At 43.9% G+C, this 25,595-nt stretch overlaps 1 protein-coding gene across 1 annotated transcript in view; it reads left to right on the top strand.

Moving 5' to 3' along the window:
* The window catches only part of ABHD17C (abhydrolase domain containing 17C, depalmitoylase), a 134,881-nt gene that overhangs the window by 89,750 nt on the left and 19,536 nt on the right, over nt 1–25,595 (top strand). The window contains exon 2 of the mRNA XM_086957875.1: nt 16,875–17,054. Within this exon, the coding sequence (XP_086814001.1) occupies nt 16,875–17,054 (180 nt within the window). The remainder of the gene's footprint in view (nt 1–16,874; nt 17,055–25,595) is intronic.

Genomic DNA, 25,595 nt, shown 5'->3' with positions numbered 1-25,595 from the left:
TAACATTAATTACTTCCTCCAGATAACCATGGCCATCGTCCGGAGCTATCGAAGGACAAAATACATTTCTTTGCAGTCTACGTTTTGAGAAAGCAAACTAAATCAAAAAGCTCTTGAGGCCTTCTCTACAGAACAGTAAAGTGTGCCTTTTCTCTAGGAAAACAAATAGTTCCAGGTCATAACAACATTTCATTATTAATGCTCTATTAATGCTTGCACTTCACTAGACATTATGTACATATTTTCGAACAGTTCATGAAAAGAAAATTTCTCTTTTTTAAAACTCATTGCTTCTATAATTTTCTCTGGCTATTATTTTTGCATTAATCATTTGCATTTGCGATCTACTAGAAACACTGGAAATATTGGTCTCTTTCCAGCATATTAGCACAGCTTTCACATTTTCCCATTATTAATTTTTCTCTGTTAATTTTTCACACCACTTTTGTTAATAATCCACACAGTGAGAAGTTTGATCCAAGCAGGTTTTTTTCCATAAAAAACCCTGCTCCATCAGGTGTTACCTTAAACCTGTAACTTAAGTGCCATCTCCTTAAATAAACTTTCATCATAAAACCTACAAAGGATCCATCTTTATTTACAACACCCTACCCTTGGTCCTTCCAGTTTTATGAAATAATTACCATTGCATTTATTACTGAAACAACCTATTAACCAGGTGCCTTAAAGCAGAAAAGGGTTCTGTGTCACCAGCACAACCAGCCAATAATCTAGACCAGGAAGAGAATAGACAGCCACAGTCTGTGTATAAGCACACAAGGTTGTGCATTCACGCGTCAAGGGCCACCTATGAATATGCATTGAGGACACGTGGGAGGACATGCATTGTGCAAGCCAATATATTGTAGTAAATTACTTACTCTGTTTCTTTAAGCTTGACTATCTGGTCTTGGTGTAAGCCATTTGCAGTTAACTTTAAAATGATTTTCTTAGTCATTTACAATAATGAACCATACAAAACACAACGTGACTTGTATTAAGGCTTCTGGATACGCTTACTGTTATGAATCACTTTCTTTTGACAGCGGTATAAAAAAATCTGACAAATATTGCTTTCTATTTTATTGTTAAGAACTCTCTGCCATAAACAACATAAATGCCATGGGCAGTACTCCATGCCATGCGTCTTTCCGTGTAAGAAAGGCGGTTGGCGATAGTGCACATAGATACCTGAGAGGTAGCCATATAGTCAACAGTATTTCTATTCTCCTTATCATACCATAAAGTCGCATATAATAATACTTAATACTTTCTTTCCTTTGGATAGAAATTAACATGAATGTGGACATTTCCCAGATGTACTGTTCTTACTGACTCTCACCACTGCTGTCAAAGATTACAAAAAAAAAATCAAATACAAAATATCATCTGTCAGGCAAAATATTCTATACTAGTGCATTGAGGTTGAACACTGGATTCAATGTGTGCTCGCCACTGATGGGGCAATTTCTGGTTAGAGATCCTCCGTGTCTCCTGCCTCCTTTGGTTGATCCATTATAAGTTGGGCAAGATATCAAAATGTAAAAAGAGCCTGTTTTGTATATAAATGGGGAAGTATGTTAAGGCTAAAAAATGGCTCTTTGCACCTTGCTTTTAGACATCAAGCACCGGTGACCTCGTAAACCGTTCTAAACTGTAGGGACACATGGGCAAAATGGGAGTGAAACCAGATCTCTTGACTCTCATCATGCGCCTGCGTCAGGATCTTGCAGTTAGGGGCCCTCTTTAGTCCCTCTGGCAAATCCTCCCCTCTAATTAGATCAACCAGGGGTGTTAGGCAGGGGTGGATTCTGGCTCCTTTTCTTTTTTTTTATAGATGGTATTTGTAACGTTTTAGTCGAAAACAATAAGGATGTACCCTATATGGGACAAACTTCTATTCCCATTTTATTTTGTGCGGACAAAGAAGTTCTGATTGCGCGTACTGCTAATAGCCTCCACATCCTTTTAGAACTGTTTTTAGTGCACAAGGAGGATCTAGATCTTAGAGTAAATTTTTCCAAGTCACATATTAGGAAATGTGGCTGCCCCAACATTGAGTCAAACTCTTATCTCATGGGGGATTCCCTTTTGTCAAAAGTAAACGATTTTAATTATCTTGGGATTCTTTTTTACCAGTTTTTAAGTTGAATCCCGCTTTTAACACTTAGATGTCAGATTTTTAACAGAAACATTGGGGCCATTCTTAGATTTGCCCGTAAGTTATAAAAGAAACCAATCCCTGAAATATGAACCTTTTTAAGAGTAAGTGCATTTCAGTGGGTGTCTTTGTGTTGGCCTTTGGGGGTATAACAAAGCGGAAATCTTACAACGTGCAGAAAATCAATGTTTGCTCATACTATTGTCAGTCTTACGAGTTACAGCCACTCTTATCTGCCACAAGGACCTTGGGATGCCATCTGGAAGATCTGATCGGCCTTGCCCCCCTACTATTGTAGGGAAAACTATGGTCATCCCTAGATTCTAGTCTGGCAAGAATTTGTATGTCTGACTGTATGGTATTAGATGGGGTGGACAACAATTCAATGGTATAAGTACCTGAGAGGCACATTTGATCGCATGGGCCTGTCAGATCTTTACAGATTCCCACATACTATTGGCTCCAACCACAAGTTGCGTGTCAAATAATTGTTTTTGGAGCAGTGCTCGAATACACGCTTAGAGTTGTCTATGGTCAAGCGAACAATTGTAAACTAAGCAGATGTTTCGCCAACTCTTAAAATAGAGCCGTATTTGGCGTGGATTACAAACCTGACATATCGTCATTGACCTATTCTTTTTAGACTATGCCCTTTAAATTCATCCCACCCCCTTCTTCGGGTGGGATGGAATCTGATTTCACCTCTGTGTGGGTGTGACAACCTCTCTATTCAAAGCACCAATAGTTCAACTTTGTTTTGCTCGTATATCAAGAGACAAGGCGCCATTTTATGGTGCAATTACTACAAAAGGTTAAGGTGAGGCAGCATAAGGAAGGGATCGTCTTTTTGCAGTCCCTAGGATGCCTCGAAATTTGCTTGCAGTAATTAATTTTTATAAAAGCAGGTTTTTATAATAGGATGAGATATGAGTTATAATTAAGACTGTGCTTAACATTTTGTCCTGGCAATATTTTTTATTTAGTTGGGTTAATTTGATATGTTCAATATCGGATGTGGTTTTTAACTGATGTTTTATTATTGAATTGTGCTTTTATGGCTTTTTTGTCGAAATATTGTGTCTTGACTGACTACTTAACGCTTAAATATTCAGAATCAATGTAGCTACACTAACTGTTACAGTTGTCCAACACTGGGTTTAATGGAAGTCCCCTCCATCTGCTGGATTTGGACATTAAGGGTTACACTCCTCACCGCTGCAAGTCCATAACCCACTCTGCTATTTTGTTCACATATTTCAGCTCTTCAGGTAGCTTGTAGAATGAGTCTCAATAATATTGCTCGATGTTGACTTTACTGTCCCTGGTGTTGTGTGACATTTTACAGCAACTCATGACCTCGTAGTGAACTGCCTATATAATCTGTGCAGTTCCATAAGTCACCCCATTCACTTACAACCACCAGCAGCGTCACAAACCAACAACAACATAACACAAGCATTACAGGTGCAATTGCCTCTAGCCAGGTGAAACAAAGCATCTGCATGCCTGTTTTCCTTTTTGGCTCAAAATGTCAGTAATCTTGGGACCTCACTGACAAACATTCCACAGTGTTTGACAATGACTGTGTCTAATGTTTCCTCTGAAAATATCAGGGTGTGAGTTCTCCCATAAGTGCTGCAAGAGGATGAGCTGTTTTGGTCAGATCAACTTGCCATATGCATGTAGTGTCTCGGCTGTGATCACAATTTAGCGGCCTGTGACACATGTTCTCCGATACACCTAAAGGCCATCAGAGAGTGGGAAGGCTAGCTTTTTTGGCGAAGGCCAGCCTTGACAGGCCAAACTGTTTCCCTTCTACTCCAGATAAGTCTCTCGACGGGTAGCGCTCTCCCAATTTATCTTTCCACAGAAAACACAAAAATTGTCATAGGAAAGAGAAGTCCTCTTTTCCCTTGAGGAAAAGTTCCTGTTTCCAAGACCATTCAAATTCACAATGCCATTCTGTGACGCTGGAAAAGATTTTCAGGAATTCCCTTCTGCTGACCCCGTGTAGACCAAGGCCTTCAGTCTGCGTCTGGCCAGGTTGGACTTGTTTATGAAAGCTTCTGTATCCTGTTGGCCACTCCTCAAGGATAGACCTGAGCCTACATGTTTGGCGATACCAGCTGCACAGACTCTGAGACTCCATGATACTCCTCAGGCTTCAGTGCCTAAAAAGAAATATCTACCCATGGATGCCATCCTCTGCTGATCTGGTGGTTCCCTTGACGCGGTCACCAAAGCTGTTGTGGGCAATGCACACTAAAGCATTGTTGGCGCCGCCCTCAAAATCCTCTGTAGTAATAGGAGTGCCAAAAGAGAAGGTTAGAGAAGGTGTTGTAATGACCAGTCCTTAACAGCAACGCCTCCCTAGCATCTAGAGATTCATTTGGAATGGAGAAGTTATTCGGGTCCATTGCCATGCCTCGTGAGGATTATGGCCATGCAGAAGATGATGACCTGGAGTCAAACAGCTTACTTCCTCCTTATAATTCTGATCCTGCCATTTATCTTGACGTGCAGAGTGCCAGGGAGTTGAATACTTCATAAAAGGGGGCCTTTTTTTTACCTCCTGGCACTCCTGTAGATGAAGTGTCTTCTTTCATCACAGTGATATGTAAGACTGAACGCACACTAGAGTTTGCCTTGCCTCTGAGGAGCCAAAAACTAAAATGTCGACCAAAATCTCGCAACTTCGCCTGTTCAACCTTTGAGGATCTGCCCCCTTTCAGCAAAGCAATGCTACAGCTCACCTGGGTGCCTGAGGGATGCCCTCTTCGGGCAAGCCTGTATCCACCATGCATAATCGAAATATGGTGGTTAGCAGTAGATCTGGGGACAGGGATGTAAGGAAAGGGATAAAACGTCACTCTTCTGGGTGCTGACCTACTGGTTCACAGTGAATATGTAAATGAAAGAATAACATCTTTAATAACTTAACTCTGTTTAAATCATTGAATATTTGATATCGCAAATGAAATGCCTTCTGGATATCTCTGTTCTCCAGATACTAGGGGATATTGGTGGATTTCTGAAATTCTCGAAACTAAGACATAACAAGAATGTATGTAATTGTTATTTATAGAATTTTTAATAAACCTCACTTGCGCCTTAGAAATGATTTATTTTTTATTTTTAATACATGTTCTTTCGTTTTACTATACACTCAAGGTTGTTTTTTAAACTGTGATATAAACAAATAATCATCAGGATGATAAAGTTTACACTGGTACCAAAGAATCACTTTCCTAAGCATATATCACTACTGTATATACAGAATATGGATGGTGAAATATCAATGGTCTTTTAAGGTGATATGGATCCTTTTTTCTTCTCACGTGGCTTAAAATACAAAATGAGCACCACAAATGTGAGTTTTCTACTCCTTCATGGTTGTCTCTAAAAACAGTACTTTACATGTTATTTAAATTTATTTCCAAATTATGACTCAATTCCTTATACTATGACTCTGAATTCTAGTAGCACTTTTAAATGGAAAACAATCTCCAGGGTTGTCACAGGGGCTGGTAGCAAAGTTTTGCCAGCAGCAACAAAGTATCTTGATTGCCCAGCAAGGAGGATCTGTACCACATGGAATTTATATTCAATATCTTCAAAATGGCCACTAACATTTCCTGACCACGTGAGAGTTTTTGTGGATTAATGTGACATGTAGGTACTGAACTTGCTTTCAGGCGCCTGTGTGTAGAGCATGCTCCAGCGAGATGAAGCCTTTTGCGAAGAGGAGCCAATGTTCCAGGTGCACTGGCAGACTTTCCTTCCCTGAAATGAACATAGTCCTTGTGAGTTCAGAGTATTAAGCTTGGCAGACGCATGTGCTTGGAAATGTAATTCACTGCAACAGATCACGTCAGCGACAGGCCTGTTTTTGGTGACCCAGAACTCTTGCTTTCACACCATTTGCTGGAAAACCTAGTGGTTCAAGCTGCTTCTTCAAACCAGAATAACAAAGCCTTCCCTACAGACCCTCCAGAGTGAGTCCGAGACTGGATGGGCACCGTGTGAAGATGGGCCGTTGCTGTAGGCAGTCTCGCTCTCTGCAGAGCGAGTGCCACTTGGCTTATAGGCTGATATGTCCATGCTCTATGGAAATTAATAAAACGGGTCCTCTCTTTTCATTCATGGGCAGTAAGGGTTTGAATATTTGGATGCAGATCCAGAAGTGTGGTCCGGATTCTGTGAACACTGCATCCCGACCCATGGGCATGGCTGTCGCACAATGTTGCTATGCCTCTGTGCATTCTACTGGGTTCTCAGGAGATGTCCAGGCAGTCCTGGCGAACATGCCTTTCAATGGTGAGTGGCTGTTTATGGTGAAGGTTGACTCCTCCCTGGAATGTTTCAAGAGCAAAAAAGCTACGGCTTGCGCACTGACCCTCGCCGCTCGAGCAAGGCAGTTCACATGCATCTCATAAAGTTTGAGGTGTTTCGAGTGCACACAAATCCTATCAGAGGCAACTTTCTCAACCACTCCCTGTACCCCAACAAATGTACTACATTTTTCCAGGCAGGGGTGGATTTAGGAGATGCCATTGCCATCTGCTCGTAGATCCGCTGCCTGAAAACCTCTCTCACTCCTACCCCATATGCCACCAGCCTTGAGGGGGTGGGAATGTCTCATCTGCCTAAAATTAGGAGATGTTCACAAAGGTTCCCTGGGTCAACTTGCTCATCCGCATGGCTATATTCTACCCATTCTTTCCTTCCCTTCTGACTATCCTTCTCCTACTAAGGCATGCTGTCCGACACAGACCTCAGTTTTGGAGGTGAAGGTCCATGTCTTGCTCTCCAAAGGGGCAGAGGTGGTGCACTTGAAGAAATATGCACAGGATTCTTTATACTTGCATTACTTTTGGTTGACCATGAAGTACTGATGTCTGAAACACATCCTGGTACATTTAGCAGAACTAAATGTCTGGCCCTGAAAGCAAAGGATTGGTTGGCGTCCCTATATCTCCAGGATGGCTGCTTCGATCTTCCCATTCTCCTTGACCACAGCTGATGTTTGAGCTTCACCGTGAGAGCATAGCACTATCACTTGCTGTTTAGGCTCACATCCACCCCGCCTTTTTTCACGAATGTGCTCACATTTGTGGCAGCTTCTTTATGACGATTGGGAGTCCATGTATTTTGACACTTGTAAAATTGGCCAGTGAAAGCAGAGTTTCTCTTGCGGGCTAATTTACATCTTCATTGCATGATGACGCTTCGCTATACCTCGAGTTATGCTATCAACCCGTTAGGTTACAACCTAACTGTGGCACAGGGTGACCTTAATTGGTGCGGTGTTGTACATGACCCACATAAAGAATTTTCCTTCTCAGAGGATCAAAGGTATTTGGAAGATAATTGAGATGTCTGACTAAGAACAACTCCCTGGTTTAACAGGTCTTGTATTCACTCCGCCTCATAAATCCTTTTGTTAAAAAACGCCAGACGGTAAATGAGGTCCCTCCACTGATGCCTGCGTTGTCCATGCCTCCAGTTTCAAGGGACCCTTTCAAACCAGCTGCTCCAAACTGTTTACCTGGATATGCACTGGGGAATGGATGCCTCAGGGTTTGAGGCTGGTCATAATTTTAGCCCTCTGTAGATGCACATTACCTTAGTCACGCAAGCCTCGTCTCTCGTACTCCCATCTTGGCAACATGATGATGCGAGGACTTTGGTCCGTGTCAGGGCAGCACCTGGACATAAATAAATGTGTTGCAACTGAACATAGTCGACCTTACCATGTGCACATTTTGCCCTTCTATCTTGAGCGTTCCATATAGGTTCTGTCAGACAGCACTGCCCCAGTCCAACAGGTAGAGTGGTGTCGATCCTTTGTTTGGAAGGAGAATCATCTGTAGTAATGGGTGTGGCAGTGACTATTTTTCCCAGTAGAGGCTCATCTACTAGGTTCCCTCTGTGGGAGGGTGGCCACTCAGTCACCTCTTGCAAGAGGATCACAAGCTGGTACGACATCCCAAAATTATGGAAGTCCTCTCTAGAATGGGCTCTCCTTCAATGGATATCTTTGCCACTGCCTTTAGAGGAGGTGTTTTCTGTTCTGTGCCATACACTTCCCTCTGAGTGGTTTCCAGAGGAATGCCTTCAGGTTCATCTGGTCTCTGTGCCTGCTGTACGAAGTTCCACTGGTTCTCCTTCTGATGAAAGTCCTGCGGACATTGCAAGGGGATCGAGCACAGCTAATTCTAATTCCCACCCCCTCCCCAAGTTGTGCAAGAAGGATCTTGAATGCAGATTTGTTACCTGTCCGCATTTGGCCCATCTTCCTGTCCAGCACTTTGGTCAATCAATCAATCTATCAATGACATTTATAAAGCGCACTACATACCCGTAGGGTCTCAAGGCGCTGGGGGTGGGGGGGGGGGGGGGGGGGGGGGGGTGCCGCTACTGCTCGAACAGCCAGGTCTTCAGCTTCTTCCTGAAGGAGAGGTGGTCTTGGGTCAGGCGCAGGTCGGTCGGGAGGGAGTTCCAGGTCTTGGCGGCCAGGTAGGAGAAGGACCTTCCTCCTGTCGTCGCTCTTCGGATGCGGGGGACGGCGGCGAGGGCGTGGTTGGCTGATCGGAGGTGGCGTTTGGGAGCGTAGAAGTTGATTCAGCTGTTGAGGTAGCTCGGGCCTTGGTCGTGTAGGGCTTTGTGTGCGTGGGTGAGGAGGCGGAAGGTGATTCTTTTGTTGACGGGGAGCCAGTGAAGGTCTCTCAGGTGTCCGGAGATGTGGCTGGTTCGTGGGATGTCGAGGATGAGTCTGGCTGAGGCGTTCTGGATCCGCTGGAGTCTCTTCTGGAGCTTGGCGGTGGTACCGGCGTAGAGGGCGTTGCCGTAGTCCAGTCGGCTAGTGACGAGGGCCTGGGTGACGGTCTTCCTGGTCTCTGTGGGGATCCTCCACCTCAATCCTCAAATGCCGTGGCTGTACATGTGGAGATTAAGCAAGGCTATCTTGAGTTCTTTTGCCTTCCTGATGAATTTGGGGATGTAATCTTGGCTTTCAGAAAACCCACTACGAAATCAATTTGTGAAGGTTGCTGGAACAAATGTACACCGTGCCACGAGTTGGAAGATTTGAGGCCTTTTTAATATATTTGTAAAGTATTGTATTTGTATAGTATAAGTTGCCTTCTACAACAACCTAGTCTACAGCAAAATGTTATCAAGAAGCACAAGTATTTTCAAAAGCCAACACAAGAACAGTGAACATAATGAAGAAGGCAAAGAATAGATATAATCGTATATTTCTCGTAGATATCCTACCTCCTACTCCCTGGTAACTAATATTGTTCTTTATCAAGAAGTGTTGTATGGAAAATGTGTACCTGAACCAAAGCCAGGATGACCCAGGCTTGCACAACCCATGTGTTGCGCTGAGCTGCATCTGGGGAAGATGGCAGACGTCCTTGGGGTCTCGGCTCTCTAAATGATAGTTCGGTCTTCTCTGCCAACAGACAGAGCATTTCACCATTTTTGAATTGGTTCTCGTACATACAAAAAAGTGTGAGAACGTGATCTCGTGATCATGACATGCAAGACTAATAGTGTGAGAAATCGTGGTGGAAATATACTTGTTTAGAGGACTTGTATGTTTATTGCGTTCATCTTGTATGCCTCTTTTCAAGGGCACAGTATTGCATATCAGTCATAAATATGTATAGCAAACATGCATTTGATAGAGGCACACTAGCATAAAAATAAGCATAGAATTATGTCATACACGGTTATGGGGAAAAAAGGCAGAGATCATGTACTACTGGACAGGAGCCATGGGCCATGGTTCAGAAGTCATACAGACATAACACAATAAGTAATAACAGTGTACTCACGACAACCTAGCTGCTGTACTTGTTCTTGAAGGGACTTAACCTAGTCTTTGAGGTACCCTACCATGAGCTCTCTCCATCCTTAGCGACTTAAAAAGGATAGGCACCTATACATAGAGTAAACTGAACAAGTTGGTATGCTCCATTGTACATAATCTGATAGGAGCACTGCTCTTGTTGCCCTCATCCGCCTAACTCCTTAAGCTCCTCTACACATTAATTAACTCTCCTTTAACTAATCCATAATATTCTACCCTACCCACCAGCCTTCACCCCTCCACCTAGATGGAAACTCACACATATGCAAAGGTCAGTATGTCCACAAATTGGGCTTTGCCCTTCCAACATTCTCTAGCCTATTTTCTCTTACCAAATCATTAACAATACAATGAACAAAACCTTAAATGCATTCTACACTGGCTGCACATTGACCCCGCCAAGCCACATCCCGACTTGGGATCACCCACCACAAAGGGAATTGAGGCCCTGAATGGAAACCCGCCATTCACGAATGGCTGAAGCCTTTCCAAGTACCATTTAATTACCTACCCAACCTTCTCTGTCCTGGAACTTCACGATATGTTTTTAAACATTGCTTATCTGAATACATGTTAAGCCAATTTAGAGTTCATACTTGTTTCAGGGACTAACTGCGTCATTTTAATGCCTCGTTTTTAACCCCTTGCCCGCGGCCGAAATTCCGCTCCTGTGCGGCACATTCCGATCGCGAGCGTGGTCATGACGGCTGGGAGCCGTCATCAGCACACGAGCGCTGTGTGCCATGACGGCTCCCAGACGTCATCAGCATGGAAGGGGTTAAAGGAAAAACATAGGCCTGGAAAGGCACACACTTCGCCTAAAAGTAAATTAACACTGTCACTTGAGGCCAGATCTGCGTCAGCTGTGCCCCAAAATGCACTGCATTGTCAGGACCAAGATTATGTTCTGTCGCAAGAACCTAAAATCCTGGTTGCTCGAATCTCATCTTACCCTGCTGGCCCCTACCTGTTGCTAGAGCGCCAGGAAACCCTACTTGGGAGCTGCACGTTGTACGAAACTTTATAATAATATCAGCCTGTAATGCGTGAATTAAGAGAACATTGTAATTGATGGTAATAGTTGGAGCGTGATCATGAGCAGCAGGAAGCTAGGCTACTACTTCCACTGGTAAGCTTAGCTGAGATTTATACAGATGAATTGCACAGGTTCTGACATTCTTTTGGTTAATCTGGAGTTTTCTGGTTTAATCTAACAACGTCCTTCATTTTGATATTTCTTCCTTTACCTTGATGGGTTTTACATCACTTCGGTATTGTTTACTTCATGTTTCCATGTCTCTTGTCCTTGATGTTTCACATTTTCTTGATATCACTTGCTAACTTACTTAACGTTGGCATCCCTTACTTTGGCGCTATAGCTCTTGCTTTGTCCTGATGTTTCTGGTATCATTTTCATGTTTCCTGTTTTTGAAATCTCATGCTTTCCCTGTCATAACTAAACCTTGACATCTCTAGGTGCCAGCTGTCTGCTCTTGTTTTTAGCAAATTGTTACTTCTCCTTCTCTCACCTTACCTTAATATATCTTGAAATGTATGGATTTTTCTTGCTCCATTTTCAGATCTTTTTCTTCGTCTTTTCCGGATTCATTTGATTGTTTATTGCTTCTTCGCGCGTCTTCTTCATTGTAGATCTTGATTTTTTTTTTTATTACATATAATGCTTCGTCTAAACATCTCTTGCTTTCTCGACTAGAGAATTATCATCATCCTCCTCATCTAGTTAGTTCTAGATTAGAGGGAGTTTAACATATTTTTAGGGACATGGTGAGTTTCATAATTTTGCCGTGTTTTGTAGTGTTGTTCTATCACTGCTTCTGTGCAAGACTGTCTGATCTAATTTATATATAATATACATCTAACTGCTTACTTCGAGTTGTAACTGTACACCAAGGATGGAAGTAAGCTGCGTGTCATTAAAACGTACACTGTAGGTGCTGGTGAATCCACAGACCTTTGAGATGCAATAATGTAGAGCTCTGGTCGAGGAACCTATGGTTTGGAATACTTTTTTGGGTATTGGTTCTGTTCTTTAATAACGGATGCTCTTTGATGGTATACCTTCAGGGGTAATACCTTAGGTCAGATCTACCACACAGGATCAGATCTACAAAGCAAAATATTTGTTGTCTGCCTTGTTCTTTCAGGAGACATAGTCCATAGGATATGTCCATTGACATTAGGAGCATGTTTATTAGGTTTCGCCTGTCGATGCGCATGCGCATCGAGCAAGCGAGACTCTGGGGGCTTATCCACTCTTTATCCAACTTGCAAGGAATTGTGGCGATTCCTTGCAGTGCCCGTGACTTTTAAGCTCAATGCGCATGCGCATTGAGCTTAAAAGCGCGTGCACATCAGTTCCCTCAGCCGCACTCCAGGCCCCCGCTCCGCCCCCTCCCCTGCCCGCCGTGTCGCATTTCTCCTCCCCCCTCCCCTTATCTGCCGTTCCTTCGTCTGTTCCCTCTCCCCGCTCCGCCCCCTCCCCTGCCCGCCGTGTCGCATTTCTCCTCCCCCCTCCCCTTATCTGCCGTTCCTTAGTCTGTTCCCTCTCCCCGCTCCGCCCCCTCCCCTGCCCGCTGTGTCGCATTTCTCCTCCCCCCTCCCCTTATCTGCCGTTCCTTCGTCTGTTCCCTCTCCCCGCTCCGCCCCCTTCCCTGCCCGCCGTGTCGCATTTCTCCTCCCCCTCCCCTTATTTTCTCTCTCTTCTGTGACCATTTGCCCTTTAAGCTCACACCGCATTATCTGCCCATGCTTTTGTAACTGTTCGCCAGCCTTACCCGCTCCTCTTTCACACTGTTACAAATCTCTGAAGCGCCATGAAATCTGAAATTGTGTATTTCCCTCAGAAGACCGTGTGCAACTGGATCTGTTGTACTAATGCTGTCTAAGCCCCTGATTTTTCCAGCGAAGCCCCTCAACTATCCCAGACCCCGACTCCTTTACCCAAGTGCCCCGAAGCATTTCTCCTCCCCCCTCCCCTTATCTGCCGTTCCTTCGTTTGTTCCCTCTCCCCGCTCCGCCCCCGCCCCCTCCCCTGCCCGCCGTGTCGCATTTCTCCTCCCCCTCCCCTTATTTTCTCTCTCTTCTGTAACCATTTGCCCTTTAAGCTCACACCGCATTATCTGCCCATGCTTTTGTAACTGTTCGCCAGCCTTACCCGCTCCTCTTTCACACTGTTACAAATCTCTGAAGCGCCATGAAATCTGAAATTGTGTATTTCCCTCAGAAGACCATGTGCAACTGGATCTGTTGTACTAATGCTGTCTAAGCCCCTGATTTTTCCAGCGAAGCCCCTCAACTATCCCAGACCCCGACTCCTTTACCCAAGTGCCCCGAAGCATTTCTCCTCCCCCCTCCCCTTATCTGCCGTTCCTTCGTCTGTTCCCTCTCCGCCCCCTCCCCTGCCCGCCGTGTCGCATTTCTCCTCCCCCCTCCCCTTATTTTCTCTCTCTTCTGTAACCATTTGCCCTTTAAGCTCACACCGCATTATCTGCCCATGCTTTTGTAACTGTTCGCCAGCCTTACCCGCTCCTCTTTCACACTGTTACAAATCTCTGAAGCGCCATGAAATCTGAAATTGTGTATTTCCCTCAGAAGAACGTGTGCAACTGGATCTGTTGTACTAATGCTGTCTAAGCCCCTGATTTTTCCAGCGAAGCCCCTCAACTATCCCAGACCCCGACTCCTTTACCCAAGTGCCCCGAAGAGGTACAGTAAAATTGTTGATGTTCCTACTGTAGCAGAAAAACATGACCCCTCCCTATGTAGTTCCTATAGCCCACACCACCTGTCTGGTGGATCCCTGGGCTTGGGGCACCCGTAGCCCTACCCAGCAGTAGCATTGTCGACCATGCATATAATCTGTACAGCATAATTTACTATTTGTGCTGTCCGAAGCGCTTTCAGATACTTGGTGCTACTCCTAAAGTTGTAGAATTAGGGCCCAAATATCAAAGGCAGCCAAGACCGGATCTATGTCGGGCATCATTTGCCAGTCCATCAATCACACATGCTATTTGCTAATGTGTAAATTATCAATCCCGTGCTTCTTCCCCAAATGCTTCAAGCAGGTAAAACTTATTGCGAATCTTGTTGCTAAATTCTTGACAAGTTTTATTTGATCTAAGGCTAGACCTGTTCACTTTCAGCTGCTATAAAATGCTCCAGGTCACCCAATATATAAGAATATTATCCAACAGAATACCCTTGCACACAAACGTTACATATAATATGATGTCCGTGTGGACACTTTTACAATTGGAAACAAAGCCTCTGGATAAATAAGAAAATCATATTCTGGTTTGTAAGAAATGCAGTAATTTACTTCAAAGCAATCCAGCCATATAAGAATATTATCATCTCCATTAAGGTAGATGGGCCCGCATGTCACCTGACATTGAGGCATTGGCTGCCAACTCTGCACCAAAGCTCGGATGCTTGTTCCTCCGCTACAAGTGCATTCCAATAATTTAGTTCTACAGTGTAGTGTGCACGCCACAATTTCCTACGGAGCCTGAATAGCTGTGCTTGGCTGGCTAAGTAAAAAGGGCTCTGTTGCTGATTGGCTTGGCTGAGTCCTTGGACAGAATGGAGGTGGATGCAAGACCCATCAAGCTGTTCACAAAAATAAAACCAACTCACCCATTTAGCATCTGATTTTGATTCCATGTTTAAAAATAAATAAATATTTTTAATATTTTGTATTAATTGAACACCCTCCCTACTTCCACCTTGGAAGGGAGTATTCAGTGCCTTCTGCTAGTAGGCAGCTCGGGGTGTTAAGGCTTCCTCCTCTAACCACAAAACCGCAGTGACTAACTCCTGCCTCTGTCGGCTGACTTGACCTGCATGTGCTTTGCAGCAGTGGCTGTCACTTAGTGTAGAGTTGAATTACAGCTGCTCAACCAATGATGCGACTTCCCTATCACTGTAAGACTTTAACTCTACATCCAGCGTTTGCTTTAGTGCCCAGCAAATTTCCCTCTCTTTGTTCGAAGTTTATACAAGATCGTAAGATAATGTAGCTGGTGAGACCTAACTTTAAATTGGACCCTCGTGGGTTTGGCGTGCTGAAGTGCCCCAGAAACCTGCCACCGAGGCGCGCATGGAGGAGTAAAGCTTCATACTGAAATATCATTGGCTTTAATCGGCTTTCTTTAACAATTGTGCACACTGTTCTTTCTGTTCCGTGATCTACAGCTTGCATACTAACTGGAGATTACTTCTTTCTTTTTCTGTACAAAGATTGTGCTGTTTTTTTTTTCCTGTTTAAATCCTAATGTTGTGCAGAGAGCAGATCCGTGAATCCATACCAAGCGGAGCACCGTCCGTCACCCTCACACCCCCTCTCACACACCCTCACACTCACACACCCTCACACCCCTTCACCCTCACACACCCTCACTCACCCTTACCCTCACACCCCCTCACCCCCCTTTCCCCCCTCACTCACACTCACCCCCTCACTCACACTCACCCCCTCACACCCCCTCACTCACACTCAAACCCCCTCACTCCCTCACCCTCACACCCCCTCAACCACAGCATCACTCAGCGCAACCACAGCATCACTCAGCGCAACCACAGCATCACTCAGCGCAACCACAGCATCACTCAGCGCAACCACAGCACCAGTCAGCGCAACCACAGCATCACTCAGCGCAACCACAGCATCACTCAGTGCAACCACAGCATCACTCAGCGCAACCACAGCATCACTCAGCGCAACCACAGCATCACTCAGCGCAACCACAGCATCACTCAGCACCACCACAGCATCACTGGTTCAAATATGTTCTTTCAATGTTTCAAGCTGTTTTAAAGCTTTCAAACTTTATTACAAATCACAAAAAAGATGTTAATATTTCACTTATGTTCTTGAATTTTCGTCACGATAAAAAAACACTGAACATAATCTTCACAAAAGTTATTTACAAAAGTTTAAGCTATTGACATTACAAATTAAATAAATTATTTAAGTATTAATTATTTAAAAAAATTAAAAGCCATTGTTATTTGTAATATCAATACATCTAAGTCACGTAAATACAAAACATGTTGCATTACAAATGCTATAGGTGTCACATTTGCGAAAGTTATAACTATTGGTATAGTAAATGACAAAGCTATTAATTTAGCTATTTTAAAAAACAACACATAAATAAAAAAAATGTCATTTATAAGACCAATAGCTCAAACTTTCCTAATGCGAGACCTATTGCATTTCCAATGCTTGTTGTTTTAGTATCTGGCCATTATATATAGTATTTGTTCAACTCTAGTGTTGCTGCCAGAACACTTCATAGCAGGGCTCTGATAGTTCAGCGTGATGTAACTACTTTGAATCTTTACTTTAGACCAGTAGACCATGCATGCATATTGCGACCTGCCAAAAACTCTATGCTGCCTTGTGATGCACAGTTTCACACCTCATCACGCTGGGGATCCATTGAAGAGGCATTATCACATGATGAGCTGGAAACCCTTTGTAGAATACGTTTCTAAGACTGGAATAAATGATTTGCTCAGACGGGCTTGATTTAAAACCTCCCCAGAACATAGAGGGCTCCAGATGAGGAGTATTTGCTATGGAGAGGGATTCAGGTGGGGTGGTTTAGGATGAGCAGGGCATCCAATGCCCCACTCGCTTTGTTCATCTCCCTTGCCAAGGCCAGGCCCCCTAACGTGTATGATCACATGGTGCGCATTATGTTAAGTTGGCATGTCTGGATATCGCTGATGGTCATGCAGGCTCCTTTGAGCACCTGTATTGTAATGTCAAATGCACTGAATGCTGCTTATCTTTACTCTTTCCAGGTATGGGGTCAGCCCTGAAAACATCATTCTCTACGGCCAGAGTATCGGAACGGTGCCCACAGTAGACCTCGCCTCCCGGCACGAGTGTGCTGCCGTCATACTTCACTCACCGCTTATGTCCGGCTTACGGGTCGCCTTTCCAGACACAAGGAAAACCTACTGCTTTGACGCCTTCCCCAGGTAAGGGAATTTCAATTGAGATGCCGCTTCCTCTCCACTTGGACATTCCCATTAGCTTACGGGAATGGAATGGGCAGTTACCAAGGAAGATGAAATTAAAAGTGAGGCAGAGTATAACGGGAAAGGGCATAATGAGAGAAGTAGTTAGTGGCAGGAAGCGAGAAACCAGCTTTGGCAAAGCCAATAGGTCTAGCTTTTGTGAACTATTGGCTTTCCCAATAGTGTTTTGGCCATGTTGCAGCATGTATACAATAGAATTGAAAAGAAAATCTTTTACGCAGCCTCACGTGGCTGCAAAATAAGGTAGATTTGTTTTTACATTTTATTTTAGTTACCGATCTGAGTTGTTTTGGTTACTTAAAAATAATACATGCAGGAGTTTTTTTAAAGGAGGCAGGGGAGGGGCAGCAACACTGGGAGTGCGGAGGGACACAGGCAACGCTGGGAGGACGGACGACGCAGAAGAAACCCAGGAAGGAAGGGGAGCATGGAAAGCGAAGGGGTGGATGAAACCCACAGAAGCACATTAGGCAAGTACAACAGGGAGGTGTGAGAGAAGTAGATGGGGACAAGCAACAGCACGAGAGGGAGAGAAGTACACAAGGAAGACTGCTCGAGAACACATGCACTCTCTGTTAGTGCTTCAACAGAAAGAAAAAAGTAGTTCCCAAACATTGACCAGACACCAGATAAACATACACATTGTAAAGGGGCAATGCTCCCTGGTAGGGACAAACAAGGTTTTAAAGGTGGGACAAGAATAAGATACAGGTACATGAAAGTGACAAGGAAAGTAAACAGAGTGGGCTGCAGTCATCTCTTTGTTCATGGTATACCACAACATGACTTGTAACAGACCGCTCATACGCAGTCTAGTAGGCTTATCCAAAAAAAGGGGGCCGGGTTGTAAGGCGAGGCAATGAATAACCAGGCCTTGAGAAGAGCGGCAAGGAATTAAAGTTAGTGAGTGGATGCTTAGGGACAGCAGACTTTCAGGTGCAAGGGGGAAGCAGAGTAACAGGAGGCAAGGCGAACAAAGTGTGTGTTTGAAAGAAGATTGAGCGGAGCAAGAGGAAGTCAGTAATACATAAGTCAAGGTAAAACCAGGGTCAGGGAAGTCAAAGAGCAGACAGGCATAACTTAGAGGTAATTTGTAAAGTATTTATGCAGTACTAAATCAGTAATAAAGTCAAAATGCGGGAAGTGGAGGTAGTGCACGAGAACCAGAAATAATCTCAATCCTTGTCAAGGTGAAATAAGCCTAAATTCTGCCCCTGGTAGCTACGGCACAGAGCAGACCTGCTTTACTTAGAGGTGACATGTAAAGTATTTATGCAGTACTAAAACAGTAATAAAGTCAAAATACATGGTTTAAGGAAATATGGGTAATGCAAGAGAACACTGTGGGAGAAGATGGTGTGAACAAGGAGAAGGCATAGTGAGAGCTAAAAGACGCAGTGTACCGCAGGAGAAGTAATTTACAAGATATGTCATGGGGAAGTCTGAATCAGGGGAGGCAGAGGTGCAGATATGTCAGGAGGAAGACTACAAGAGGAAGCGGGTGGCTTTAGGGAAAGTGAGTGACCAAGGCAATGTCAAGCAGGTGATGTGAGATAGTCTGGTGGTATCGGGGATGCTGAGGGAGTGGTAGGTTGTGTGGGGCGAGGCGAGAAGGTGATCAGAAAACAAAAGGGAGATCGGATGTCTGATGGGATAAGAAGTAAGGAAGAGTGAGGAGGCAGGGTGTGGATGGGGCAAAGAATGTGCATGGGTGAGTTAAGGTTTTAGGGAAATTAATGTGAGGTAGAGGTAGGTGGGCTGGCAGGGTCCATCAATGCAGTGGTGAGATTAAGGTGAAAGGACAGAACGGGAAGAGAAGTTAGAAACTGAGGGGGGACAAAAAGGGAAAAACTAAAAATTATAGTCCATATTAGCCTCTGATAATTACTCTGGGGCGCACTTTCATCCAACATAGTTTTTGCTCTCTGTTCTGCTACATAGCTGCCACAACCATATGCAAACTAGTCTTGGTACTGCTTTAATGCAGACACAGGCAGAACTGCCAAGCCCAGCATTGGTCCCAGGAGATAATCCAGTCATCCTTCCGTGATACACCTACTAGGACTGGGCCTCCAAAATCTGGCTCCGGATCCAAACCATCATTGGTCCGGTATTTGGAGCCATCTGTGCTGTAATCCATTCTCACCAGCCATGATGCATAGAGGATGGAGAAGTCACCGGAAACCACAGATCTCTGTGCAGACACTAACTGGGTAGTGCACTGCAAATTACTGCTGTTATGACCACCAACCCTGATGGGAGAAATCGTGTATTGGGTGGGGTGGGGGGGGATTCTGCTTCACTGCCAGGAGTACATCCTGTCCAAACCTTGGCTCACACTCCTACTAATATAGCTATTTATTTCCTGATAGGAACTCTTGTCAAAGCCTCTACTTTTGATGGACCCATAGAGGGCTCAGGGAGGATGATCTCACACCTGCTAATACATTACTTTGCCGCCAGAATAGTCACTGTTGCCCCAGGGTATGCTTAGGACACTTCTTAGAGTCTTTTTTGGGCTCTTTTCTGTGTGCTCCCCCTCTCCACCCAAGGAGAATATATATATATATATATATATATATATATATATATATATATATATATATATATATATATATATATATATCCTAAAGCAATAACAACCTCTTCCTCATGGGCTGCTTAGTCCGGCATATCAACAGCTCACACCATTCAAAATTCAGCATTTTATTGGTACACTCGCCCCCAGTGGCGTGCCGCTTCGTACAGAACTTCTTGGTGCATGATGGGACACAGAGTCCCTGATGTGGGCAAGAAATGAACACTTTAGTAAGTTCGATATGCAGTCCTTATTTAAAGCAAAATTTTTCAACCTTCGTAGGTGTTGAGTCATTCAGACATGCCTAATTAGCATATCGACCGCTGTGCTGTAATGGTGTCAGCAGTGTAACACCACAACCTCTGCCAAAGCGATGGTGCATCTCTTCACGGCCGGGCCGCCGTGTGGAAATCTTGAAAAACAAAGGTGCCCTAAAGCATGAAGAGGGCACACAGCGGTCTCCATCAGGATTTAAAATGCAGCATGCCTTCATGTTCCAACATGTCTGAATGACTCAACACCTACGAAGGTTGAAAAATTTGCTTTAAATAAGGACTGCATATCGAACTTACTAAAGTGTTCATTTCTTGCCCACATCAGGGACTCTGTGTCCCATCATGCACCAAGAAGTTCTGTACGAAGCGGCACGCCCACTGGGGGCAAGTGTACCAATAAAATGCTGAATTTTGAATGGTGTGAGCTGTTGATATGCCGGACTAAGCAGCCCATGAGGAAGAGGTTGTAAGGCCTTGAAACGCGTCGGCTTAAATAAATATTGTTGGAACATGAAGGCATGCTGCATTTTAAATCCTGATGGAGACCGCTGTCGTGTGCCCTCTTAATGCTTTAGGGCACCTTTGTTTTTATATATATAAATATATATATATATATATATATATATATATATATATATATTCAATGAAAAAACCATTGGTTTTAGGCCATATATAGTTAGGGATTTGCATTTAGAAAACCTTATTTTACTCGCATAAAACCATTGAAATTCCATATATAGTTAGATGCGCTAACTATATATCGCGCACCCGCAATCCACTGCTGATGATGTCACATATTACATCATTCATGACATGGTTAGTGACATCACTGATGACATCACTGATGACATCTCAAATGACATCACTGATGACATCACTGATTACAACATCCAGTGACTGTATGTTTCTGTAAAGTTAAAATATGTTTTACATATTGAAGAATGAGTGGATATATAAGTGTCTGGATGAAGGATTTACTAGGTGCATGACTGACTGATTGAGTGAGTGATTAAATGTGTCTCACTGCGTGCATGGGTTAGTGACTAAACTGTTTTAATTTGTGCATCGTTATATCTGTTGTTCTACAAACTGCTGCATGTGTTGATCAGTAGCTATATGAGTAACTGTATGGGTTATTGATTGGTTGTCCAAGTATTTGTATGGGAAACTGAGTGTGTGTGTATGGGTGGCTGGGAGGTGTGTGACTCTGTACATAGATGTGTGAGTAGTTGATTCACTATATGTATAGATTCAAAAGTGCATGTGGAAACAGCTGTATGGGCGGTTGACTGTGCATGAGTGTATTAGTGAGTGAATGGATATCTCAGTGCTACATGTCAAAGTAAGTACATATGTAAAACACAGTACATGTGAGAGGTGACATATATAAATAACTGTGCATAAGAGCCAGTGAATGTGTGAGTGGCTTTATGGATCATTGTGAACATGTATCAGAGATTGTATAAGAGAGTAAAGTAAATATGTGTTAGTATATGTTTGAATAAGTAAGGTGTGTATAACTGTATAGTTGAGAAAATGGAGGTGTAATTGATTTTTGGCATAACTGACTAGGTGTGTGAGTAACTCCATGGATGAGTGACAGTCTGTGACTGTCTGTTTACACTGATTGTATCTAAGGTTATATTAGAGTCTGAAGAGGTTCATGGTATTATCACATGAATGATATCATCAGTGATGTGATCAGTCATGTCAAATGACATGTTATCAGTGATTTTATCAGTGATGTCATTTGAGATGTCATCAGTGATGTCATCAGTGATGTCACTAACCATGTCATGAATGATGTAATATGTGACATCATCAGCAGTGGATTGCGGGTGCGCGATATATAGTTAGCGCATCTAACTATATATGGAATTTCAATGGTTTTATGCGAGTAAAATAAGGTTTTCTAAATGCAAATCCCTAACTATATATGGCCTAAAACCAATGGTTTTTTCATTGAATTTTCAAGGTCTTGTAAATGCAAATTCCTAACTATATATCGACTATAACCTATGGTTTTTTCTGTGAATTTCAATGGTTTTTTAATGGCAAATATCAAAAGCTGTCAAATGTCAAGTACGTGATAGGTAAAAACGTTTCGTATTTATGCACGCTGATGTGCTTTGAACGCTGCCCCCCCCCCACTCCCCTCTTTTCTCTTAGTAGTACTCTCTCTTTGCAGATAGTGAACGGTAGTTAACGCAGACCTTTACCCCTGTTGTAATCCGTCGTACCTGCTTGTCTCTCCATTTGATTGATTATTATCCAAGCATTTACTGTTTTACAATTGGTTCTCTTTGGATCATTCTCTATTTACAAACAAGCACAAAGTCGCAATACTCTGTTTAGTCTTTGCAGATAGTGAAAAATCGTGTAAAAAAATAAAAGTAATCGAGCAAAATCAGTAGACCACTAATTCGATCTATTTTTCACCTCGGTAAAATACAAACATTAGGAACAACCCTTCATGAGAAATACGAAAATAGTGAAATGAACTGAGCTCCACACCATGAGGGCTGCAAGACAGCTCGACTCCGCCACCCACACCGCCCAAAATAACGACAAACCCTATGCAAATATTATAAATATACACAACACACCAGCAAAGAAACAGAGTAAAAAATTTTATTAAATAACTATTTACATAACTATTTTATACTTTTTATTGCCCGATCCGGCTAGCTCAATCGATCGAGCATGAAACTCATGCACTGATAGCAAGCGTTGAGAGTTTGTAGAACGATGGCTTCAGATTTTCCACATACGGTGTAGTGGCGCGAACTGGCAGGGGGCGTTTGGATTCTACCCCTTCCCCAAATAAGATTTTCATACGTGAATGTTCGTTCATGCTTTTTGTCCCTGAGTTGCTTCCATGTCACTGCCTTACACAAATGGCATAAGTCCTGGTTGTTGAGTGCCATACTTCAGAGTTCTAAGCAGCTCTTGTAACACTGTTTAAACCTTATTTGCACCTGCTGCAGCTTCACTATTCAAAGTAAGTGGGGTCCATTTGTGGACCTGACTGCATTGGAAAACAATGTGATACGGTGCCTCCCTAAACCGCTTAACGGAGGCCCCCGAGGGGCGGTGAGATGGCGCGGACTGAGAGGGGGCGCTTGGCTCCTGCCCCCTCCCCAAGTCGTGTTGCCCTGGTGAGGCCTGAGATCGCCCCCGGCATAGGCGGCCGGCTCCCGGGGTCCTGCGGAATTTTTTCCCTTTTGAAGAATCTTCCATTCTGGACCTTGTCCCACAATCCGTTTGACCTGAAGACACGCTGTCGTGGGGCGCCCCTTTACCGTTTTAGTTGCCATTCCGCCCGCTTTTGGTACTCTGTGCCTCTTCCGCCATTCAGCTGTTTACCGCCCGCTCTTGCGACTACAACGTCTCGCTCACCATGTAGTTGAGTTGCTCCCGCTCTTAAGATTTAACCGAACTTTTTGGACTGCTGAAAGCGGTTGTATTCCGACCGCTGGTTGGTGGAGACATTTTGACTATATTCTGGACCTGCATTGTCGCGTAATGCGTCATATGACGCGACGCGTTAGCGCACCCGGAAGTGCTCCGGTGCGCAAGGCGCAGCTTCCCGGAAACGATCCAGAGCGCGCCGCGCAGCGCGTAACGTAAGCATAACAGGTCATGTGACTTGTTAATAAAACTTTTCATTGGTTCATTTTACTTTTCTTTTCCTAATGATGTAAGACTAGGTCATGTGACCTAAAAATAACACTTTTCATTGGATTAAAACATTTTTTTTCCCAAACGATGAAAGCCCCACCTTGTTTCTGGATGTTTCAGACTGAAGCTGGCGTCACCATGAGAGCACCACCATCTCGTAGCTCCGTCGTGGCCATTCCGCAAGCAATCATGGCAGCCGCTCCCCACCGGAAGCCTGCGGGAGTCGACGGCCCCCAAGACTTTTGTACAATCTTCAAGGCTGAGGGGACGCTTTCGAGAATGGAACCCAAGCCCTGGCAGACAAGCGTCCGAGTTCCAAGGTGTCCCAGGGCCATTGTACTGGACCAGGCCCAAATCCGAAGAGCCGGCCGCCATTTTAAGAGTCCTGTGGAAGCCGCCTATCGCTGCACCGCAAGAGTGGGAGCAACTCAACTACATGGTGAGCGAGACGCTGTAGCCGTAAGAGCGGGCGCTAAACAGCTGAATGGCGGAAAAGGCACAGTGTAGCAAAAGCGGGCGGAATGGCAACTGAAACGATAAAGGGGCGCCCCACTACAGCAGACAAGCCTCCGCCATGTGCTTCAAAACTGCATATGTATCTCGTGATATCAAGGTTGGGCAACCAGTACACAACAAGCAGTTACGAGTCCCATTTACACCGGCACCATTTTGGGCGCGGCCGGGCAGGTCCAGGATCTACTGAAACATAACAAATGAGGCTGACGTCTCTGAAGCAGTTGACGAACAGCAGGACATAGCAAATAAACATGAACTCTCTAAAGCTGTTAACTCACTGCAGGACAAAACAAGTAAACCTGAAACCTCTGGAATAATTGTCGCTCAAAAGAACAACACACAAAACTCTGTAGAGCCTGAAGAAAAAAAAAACAGAAGGGCACTGTAGTTTCAGACACACTTAACACTAATGACTAAACAAAGATATCGTCTGTTTATGAAGCAGTTATCAGCTTCACAGAATTGACAAAGAAGTGTACAGACACCAATGCTATTAAGAAACACAAGGAAATCCTAACGCATCAGCATTCTCGGAAGAGGTTGACACAGATAACATCTTAAGGAACAAAGAAAGACCTGTTCACTCTTGACACCCCAGGTGCTGTGTATGTTGCACTATAGTGCTGCATCGAGAAAACGGACAACCCTATTGATGTGGATTTTTCATTATTGATTATTGTAAAGAAATGGCGACTCCCCCCTTTAGCAGATTAGCTAAATGTTTGCGTAATTTAGGCATAAAAGTTATATTATTGTTGTTGTTGTTGTTATCGTTATAGTTCTGGTTAATTTCAAAAAATGGTTAAATATATATTTACAGTTTTTGTTGCGTTCGTTATATTTAAAAGTTAATAAAGTTTTAAAATCTAACTTTGTTGGAGTGCTATATATCTTTAAAAAATCGGGTGAATGGGGCCTTGAATCGGGTTATTGTCATGTGTGGGCTTTGCAAGTGTACTGCTACAAGAACGGACATTTCAAACTCAAATGCACGTTCTTTTTCTTACCTTTCCGAAGCATGGAGCGCAATAGCAGGCAGAGAAAGGGTGATGCACGTGTTGAACACTGCCTGGCCTGGCAAGTTGCTGGCAGTGCCCCCCCGCCCGCTCCTGAAAGAGGGCACACACACACCGCCGCCCCGAGTACTTCACAAATCTTTAAAAGACCATGCGCTTGTTCATGAGGCTTAAATGGTTTATCACCCCTTCTAGAACCCCTGCATCGACCCTCTGACGTTTCCTGGAAGAATTAGCACGTAACACAATACCAAGCCCTGTCAGCTGAAACCCCCGAGAAATCATGGGGCATATTATCAAGGGGGTTTATTTCCGCTTTTTTGGCTTTAAAAGCCAAAAAAAAAAAGAGATAAAATTATCTCCCTATTACCAAGCTGTCGCTAACACCAGTTAGTGACAGCTAAAAGGAGATAGC

This window comes from Lissotriton vulgaris, chromosome 2_1 (genome assembly GCF_964263255.1).
Source record: "Lissotriton vulgaris chromosome 2_1, aLisVul1.2, whole genome shotgun sequence".
NCBI lineage: Eukaryota > Metazoa > Chordata > Amphibia > Caudata > Salamandridae > Lissotriton > Lissotriton vulgaris.
The sequence above is the reverse complement of the archived record's forward strand: the minus strand, read 5'-3'. Positions and strand labels throughout refer to the sequence as shown.